A 7,571-nucleotide genomic window follows, 5' to 3' on the forward strand; every position below is an offset into this window, starting at 1 on the left:
CTTGCCAGGTGCATCTGGGACAGAAAAGCATCAACATGATCATTCGGGTTGAATGACCCATCATACTTGTCGAGAGGGGGGAGCTTGAAGTCCTTGGACATCGGAACAACAAGGAGTTCGGGAGATAGGGGGATGGAACAGAAAGGAGAGTAGCTTTTGCTTCACCTAAACTTACTTCCTCCTTGCCCATGAGCTTGGGCAGGTCACGCGTAGTGGTCCGGCGAGCTCATCTGCGCCTCCGCTGCTGCCGTGTCGGCTCAATATTGGTGCTGCTTCTTCAGTATTGTCGAGCTCGATGGGCTCGGACTACTGTTAATGGCTCTGAATTGATGGGCCTTGCCCGTGGTCAGCGGCTTGGGCCTCGAACTGGTTTTCCGCGAGCGGGAGCCCGAGTTGAGAGCGTTGGGGTGCTACGGGCTTGACCGGCTGGGTGGCCCCCGACCTACCTGTAGGTTGTGGGACAGGGGTGGCTGGCCTCTCTCTCCTACCAAGGGACGGGGCTTTGCTCTTGGAGGGATTCTGGGCTCGAGAGGTTTCTTCCTAGTGAGGAGGATCATTCCGGCGAGAGGGCTTAGCTTGCTTCACGGCTGGGTGCCGAGGAAGCGACTGTTGGGCCTGAGGCAAGGAGGGGAACTATTGTTGGTACTGGTACTAAGAGACTTGATGCAGCACCTGCTGCTGGTGGAGTTGGAACTACTGGAATTGCTGCATTTGATGTTGCATAGCTCGCATGCACTACACTAGATCTTCCAGCTGATTTTGGTTGGTCACTTGGGGAACAACAAAAGGTTCAGCAAAGGTCGCTCCAACCGTGGGAGGGAGTTGAGCGTTCACGGGTGCCACCGTGGGAGGCACATTTAGGCTAGGGACTCCATCCACAAAGAGGGGGACGGTAAACTCTCTAATGCAGACAGTGGGGAGCTGGAGTTGCTCCCCAGAGGCATTCTGGTTGGCACCACGTCCATCATTGCTGGAGGAAGCCATGGATGCTAAGTTCTTGGAGGAAAGTTGTAGAAGTTAGTGGGAGGCTTTTTCGAAGCGTTGCCCACAGGCGGCGCCAAATGATGTTGTGCAATCCGGGCACTCCTAGCTAGAAGAAACCTAGCTCCTATCTAGCGATGGACGATACCTGAGAAGAAGACGGTGAAAGATTCCCAGGGGCTTACCCGGTGGGAATACTCCGATGGTTAAGCTAGAATGCGTGAAAAAGCAATAAGTAGTGCAAAGAAGGCTAAGAGTGTAGGTAGCGCTAGATTAATGAAAGTTCGGGATTGATTCAAGATACCTCTTCCCCTTCTGTCACAACCGTTACTTGCCAGGGCTGCGCAGGTGACCGTTGCAGGGTACTACTTGCTTGGATGAGTGACACGTCCCGAAGGGACAGGCACGCCACCATCTGTCGAGAGACGTGGGTGCAAACTATCGAAAGGGCAGGGACTTTGCCGTCAATCTAGAGAAGTGGCGTAGTCTGATGGGTATAGTCTTGTCAGATAGAAGCTTCTTGAGAGCATCGCATTGCTTAGTCACAAGCTCCTAGGGATACTTTGAGGTGGTCCTCATCAAGATTGTCTTTGGGGCAGTTCTTCTGCCTAAGTGTTGGAGCGAGCTGGTTACCCTAGCTCGCGAGCTGGGATAGTTTTGGAGTATTCCCTTTTAGTAGCTCGGGGGACCTCGAGCTCGCGTTGTAGTGAGCTCCCCCTATAGTGAGCTATGACATAGCGAGTTGTTCGGCGGACTCGTTACTTAGTCGCAGTCAGACTGTGGTGTTGAGTTATTGCTCGTGCTGAGTCAGGTCCACACGTCATCATCTCGAGGGGTTGGGTCAAATCATCCTCCATCAAGTTAGATCCGCATAAATAATTTAAGAAAACAGTAGCATGCTAAATGAATCATTGAAAACAAAAACTAAAAACTAGGAGAAGGCCCGGCCTAGTCTCACCTCATGCAGCAACAAAACACAACAAACCAAACTTTATTTAGCCTAATAAACCAAATCTAACAAAAAAAAAAGTTTATTATTCAATTCCCTGTTTAATTCATGATCTATGGAGTTTGTTAATAAAATAAAATACTTCGCTAGCTTTTGTTTTTTAACCCTTGAGAGGGATGTCCACTGTCCACAAAGAAGAAAAAGAGAATGAGCTTTTTGTCCTATTAATGTAGGAACAGTGAATAGTATCCAGAGTATGCTTTTTATTGTTTAGAGAAGCTTTATGTCTAAGAAATAGATATTTGAGTTCCAATACACCCGTTGTACATGTTTTCAGGAACCTATTTATTTTGTTTATTAAATAATAAATAATATTATAAATAAAATTTTAATCTATACACTGTGCATGGATTTTTTGATTCTTTGAAGAATGATTGAACAAATTAATTAAGTCGGACTCTTGTCATTTTGTTCGCCAGTTATGGTGGTTGGAGATGTATTTATCCACTTCTATTGGTGATGTTAAGTCACCTTGCTTTGGTTGCAGAAGCTCTTTTGATTTTCGTAAATCCATCTCTTTGTTTTGTTCTTCTTGAAAATGTATTTCTGATCTTTATTTTGCCTGGTTGGCACTCTTTTTACCAATCTCTTGAATGAATGAAACATGATTGAAACCTTCAAAATAAAAAAAAACTAGAGACATTATAATTGGAAATGAGACTTTTTGCTGGAATTATTTTAATAGACAGGTGTCAAAAATTAAAAAAAATCTAAGGGCTCATTTAATGTGCTTATAACGTTTTGCCTAACTGAAGCCAACAATGGGGACTGGTTAGGTATGGAATAAACCCACCCTTGAATTTTGATAACACTTGATTGACTACCAATCTATGATTCCAATTGATTGGTCTCGGATATCATATCTTTTACATATCATGGTGGAGCTCTACATATATATATATATATATATATATATATGTTGGCGGTTTATGCTGGCTTTCAAATTTGGTCAGTGTTTCCAAAGCCAATTAGCGCAATTGCAAGTAGAGAAAAAAATGATCCCAGAGGTGGTTCTGAGCTCTGGACATAAGATGCCATCGGTAGGCATGGGTGCAGGAGCCCACCCTCTGGTACCTCTCCCACCCCCTGACGCTCTCGTCTCAATATTTGTCGATGCCATCGAGGCTGGTTACAGCCATTTCGACACTGCTTCCATCTATCAGACTGAAGAGCCCCTCGGCCGAGCGATAGCCCAAGCACTCGAGCAAGGTCTGATCAAGAGTCGTGATGACCTTTTCATCACATCCAAGTTATGGTGCACAGATGCCGACCCTGATCTCGTCCTACCGGCGCTCAAGAGGACACTTGAGTATTAACTAACCTCACCGGCCCCAATTAGTAATAGTTAAAATGTTGATCAATATTCATGTTCTTCTGGTTTAATTTGTTGTAGGAAACTTGGGCTAGAGTACCTTGATCTCTACCTCATACATTGGCCTGTAAGGTTGAAACAAGGAGCTTCAGTAGTCCCTTTCCCAAAGGAAGATATCCTTCCCTTTGATATGAAGGGGACGTGGGAAGCCATGGAAGAGTGTTGCAGGCTGGGCCTAGCCAAGTCTATTGGTGTCAGCAACTTCTCTCGCAAGAAACTCTCTCAACTCCTCGATCATGCCACCATCCCTCCTGCCGTCAATCAGGTACATACGTAACTGACAATGGTGACGAGTGTTAATTTGATGACTGCATGTGATTATAGTGATGATGGTGGCGGTACTGGTTCTGATAATCAAACACTTGCAGGTTGAAATGAATCCAGCATGGAAACAGAAGGAGCTGAGGGAATTCTGCAAGGAGAATAGGATTCATGTCTGCGCCTGGTCACCTTTGGCAAAAAATGGAGCTCCAGGGGGTTCCCTTGCGGTCATGAAAAGTCCGATTCTCAAAGATATTGCCATGGCCAAGGGAAAGAGCATAGCACAGGTGCTTGTTTGTAAGAGAGAATAAAATCCTACTTAAGTTTTTAGGTTAAAGTAAGGTTCAAAATTTCAATACAATATGTGGTTATGGTATCGGTGGCTTAACGATACGCCCCTACAAGGGTCATATATATCAAGGTCTGACCTGGTTCAGGGGGTAAATCAGTCTTAAACTGATTCATCTGAGTCATTTTCAAAGAAGAAAAAAACAGGAGAGAGAGCTTCAATACAGGCAGATATGCCCCTACTGCGTATGAGCCTGTATCAATATTTTAATCCTCGAATTAAACTGTTCCTTGAGATGTTATGTAAACCTATTTAACCAAATGGTGTAATGTTCAAACCTGATCAACCCATTATAATTAACTAATTTTAGCACAAGGTTTGGGTGGGCCTGTGCTTGCTTGCGCTTTAAGATTGACCTTTCACTTTTTCTTTAATGTTTTTCAAAATTTTATAAGGTATGTTATTTTTATATACTTTATTTAATGAAAAAATATTTCTCACAAACCCTTAAAACATGTGTATCGGAAATTAAAAGATATGATACAATATCCTATTATGGGGTGTATTGTATCAAAATAACCTACTATCAGCTTAAGCTTTTGGGCTGGGCTCAACAGTTCCTTCAGAGTCATAGAATTAAATCATAGTCTATCTGGTATTTATTCACTTAATTCACTGTCTTTCGAACAACCACTCTGTGACGACAGATTTCAATGAGATGGATATATCAGCAAGAGGTGACTCCAATAGTCAAGACATACAACAAGGAAAGGATGAAAGAAAACCTCCAAATCTTCGACTGGGAATTGAGCGATGAAGAATTGGATAAGATAAGCAGGATTCCTCAGCAAAGAGGATCATCAGGAAAAATGTTTGTTTCACCAAACGGACCTTATAAGACAGTAGAAGTTTGGGATTGATGACTGTATCTAATATAAGGTCATCTTTCAAGTATTAATGCTTGTTGAATTATGTTGTATCAATGGTTCTCCCTTTTAATTTCTATGCACCTTAGTTTACTTTGTTAATAACTTTCTCTAGCTTTCTGTTTCTCTCTTATTTCCTATCTTAAAAGACCTATTTGAATAATTTGTCAAACCAGCCTTCTTCCATTCAAAATTTTAAATATTCTGTAAAAAATATTACACCACAAGAAAAGCTCAAGAAAACCGGGAGTGGAAAAGTAATTTGTCAAACCAGTCTCTTAAACTTTCTGTGCAAAGTAGCAACTACGAGAACCGGGAGTGGAAAAGCTCAAGAAAATCTCTGCAAACGACGGCACAAAGTCAAGAAATGCCAAAAGGAAAGCATTCAGCCTCCAACGAGACAAAGTATCAAGTGCAACTCCCTAATACCCATAAGTTTGGGGCTTAATTTGAAGAAAAGTGTAGAAAACAAAGTGCTATGGCTACCTAAATCATAGCAAAACCTTTAGTTACAGACAAAACCGTGGCTAAAGTCAAAAAACCGTAGCTATAGACTTATAGTGATGGTTTAATTATGAACAGAAAACCGTAGCTTATGTTCGCGTGGCTATAGCCTACAGCTATGGTTCAATTAATGCGTGGCTATAACCCATCTATGGCTACGGTATTTGTCCATAGCTAAAAAGCGAACACAACCATATGAACCTTTAGCTATGGGCTGAACCGTAGCTAAAAGATGCATATAGCTACAGTTTTTAAATTCTCTGTAGTTATATACCCAACTCTATAACCATGGATTTTTATAAAACCGTAACTATAATTCTTTTATTTATAGCTATGGTTTGCTACAATACCATAGCTAAATGTACAAACCTATAACCATGGTTTTTTTGCTAAAACCGAAGTTAAATACTCTAACCTATAGTTATGGTTTTTTGACAAACCGTGGCTAAAAGATGCAATATATGCCCACAATTTCTTGGAAAGCCATAGCTAATTGTTTCAATCTATAGAAAAATTGTGGCTATATTCCAAATAAAATACACTACAAGAAAAAAAGGTTATAGTGACAATTTTATTTTGTCACTATATTCAATTTTCGTTATTTATAATTACGAATTTTCTACCACTACAATTTTCTACTTCTAAAACTTGCAACAAACATGAGAAATCACCTATTTTATTTTCACATCACATCAAATATATAGATAAATTTCTATAAAAAATTAACATATTAATTAAAAACTAAAAAATATATGGTAATATAACCTCGATACATCAACAAGTTAAAAATGTTTCAGATGTGGCAATTTGCCATGTTATATATAATAACCCACAACAAAAATAAAAAATATTGATCTCAAATCTCTTCATCCATGTATGTTGTTATTCCTTATAACTGCATTCATCCTGAAAAACAAAATACAATGAAAATTAGATTTTTTTAATTAATATATATGATAATTTCAAACATGAATGTAGTAGAGTGTTGTATGATTAAGAAACATGATCTCCAAAAAATGAATGTAACAAAGATTGAAGTGGATGAGTGAAAAGAATTTGAAATGGTAAAATTAATAATGAGTAAATTAGTGGGAATCTAACAATGCTTCAAAATGAGGGAAAGTAGAATTAAATGATCTAATTTGGAGCAAAAAGATAAAAGAAGAAAAAAAAATCTAATGAAATAATTAGGGAGTAGTTAAAGTTGTCGTGGACAAAGGTTTTTTGCTCAAGTTTATCCTTTACACAATGCAAGCAGTGAAGCAAGGATTCCAGGGTATTGGGTTATCCTCTATGCAGTCTGCCCACAACCTCTTAAAATCAAGTGTGTTAAGGCTGGAGGTTCGTACAGGAGCAGCACAGGTTGAATGGGGAGTACATGATTTGGTCTCCTATGAAGGAGAGCATTCTAAGAACCAAAGCTCCCAGTCATGTATGCTTATTCTTTGGAAATCTTCTTCTTCATCTCTTTCTTATTTGATCCAGACATTCAAAATAGCAGAATCACAAATAATCATGTTCTAGGATGACTGGGGAAGCCTATTTGCTCATTGGATTTAGAGGTTATATATAAGTTGAAGTACAACTAATTACAGGATTGGTTCTTTGGTTTTGTTGTTAGGCCAGGGGCGTTTCATGTTTTTGTTGTGCTATGTTGGAGAAAGAACATAAATTATAAGTGAACTCATTGAGTAATACATTCAAAGAATACTATTAATTCTTTTTTCATAAAAAAAAAAAAAAAGAACCAAACAGTATTAAACTATAATCCAAATCAGTGGAAGATTAAAGGTGGTGCAAAGCAAGCCAAATCAATGTGGTCTTTATGCAGGAGGTCATCTTGTCATTCTCTATTTTCTGTTGCAAATAAAAATAGAATAGAAAGGACACTAGTCCTTATTGGCATTACAAACTTCACTAGTTCTCTGTTAGATCTTGAATTCTTTAAGTTGAATGATCTTGCAAGGAACATTAAAGAGCTAGTCCCTAGAACTAGATTCGCATTACATAAAGAAGTGGGGAGACAAGTGTCTCTAATGAACTAACAATTTTTGCTTCTCATGGAACCCCAGGTGAATCCAAGCGAACTGCATTTATTCTTGTAGCTTTTGGGTACATCCAAATGTAAATATTTGTAACTATTTATATTCTTCTTTATCCTTGCAAGTTTGTTAAAATTGGACTGTAGTCATCACTAGTTTATCATATTATCTGTCCTTGCTAGCTCTT

General features: G+C 39.6%; 1 protein-coding gene across 1 annotated transcript; it reads left to right on the forward strand.

The window, feature by feature from the left end:
- The first annotated feature begins 2,908 nt into the window (after positions 1–2,908).
- On the forward strand, positions 2,909–5,013 carry LOC148855382 (rhazimal reductase 1-like). Its single transcript, XM_088985796.1, has 4 exons — positions 2,909–3,299; positions 3,384–3,627; positions 3,731–3,910; positions 4,620–5,013. The coding sequence occupies exons 1-4, from the start codon at positions 2,920–2,922 to the stop codon at positions 4,830–4,832; spliced, it is 1,017 nt and encodes a 338-aa protein (XP_088841922.1). The 5' UTR covers positions 2,909–2,919; the 3' UTR covers positions 4,833–5,013.
- The last annotated feature ends 2,558 nt before the right edge of the window (positions 5,014–7,571 follow it).

The sequence above is a fragment of the Nelumbo lutea genome, chromosome 4 (assembly GCF_056320005.1).
Source record: "Nelumbo lutea isolate HS-2025 chromosome 4, American lotus-T2T, whole genome shotgun sequence".
NCBI lineage: Eukaryota > Viridiplantae > Streptophyta > Magnoliopsida > Proteales > Nelumbonaceae > Nelumbo > Nelumbo lutea.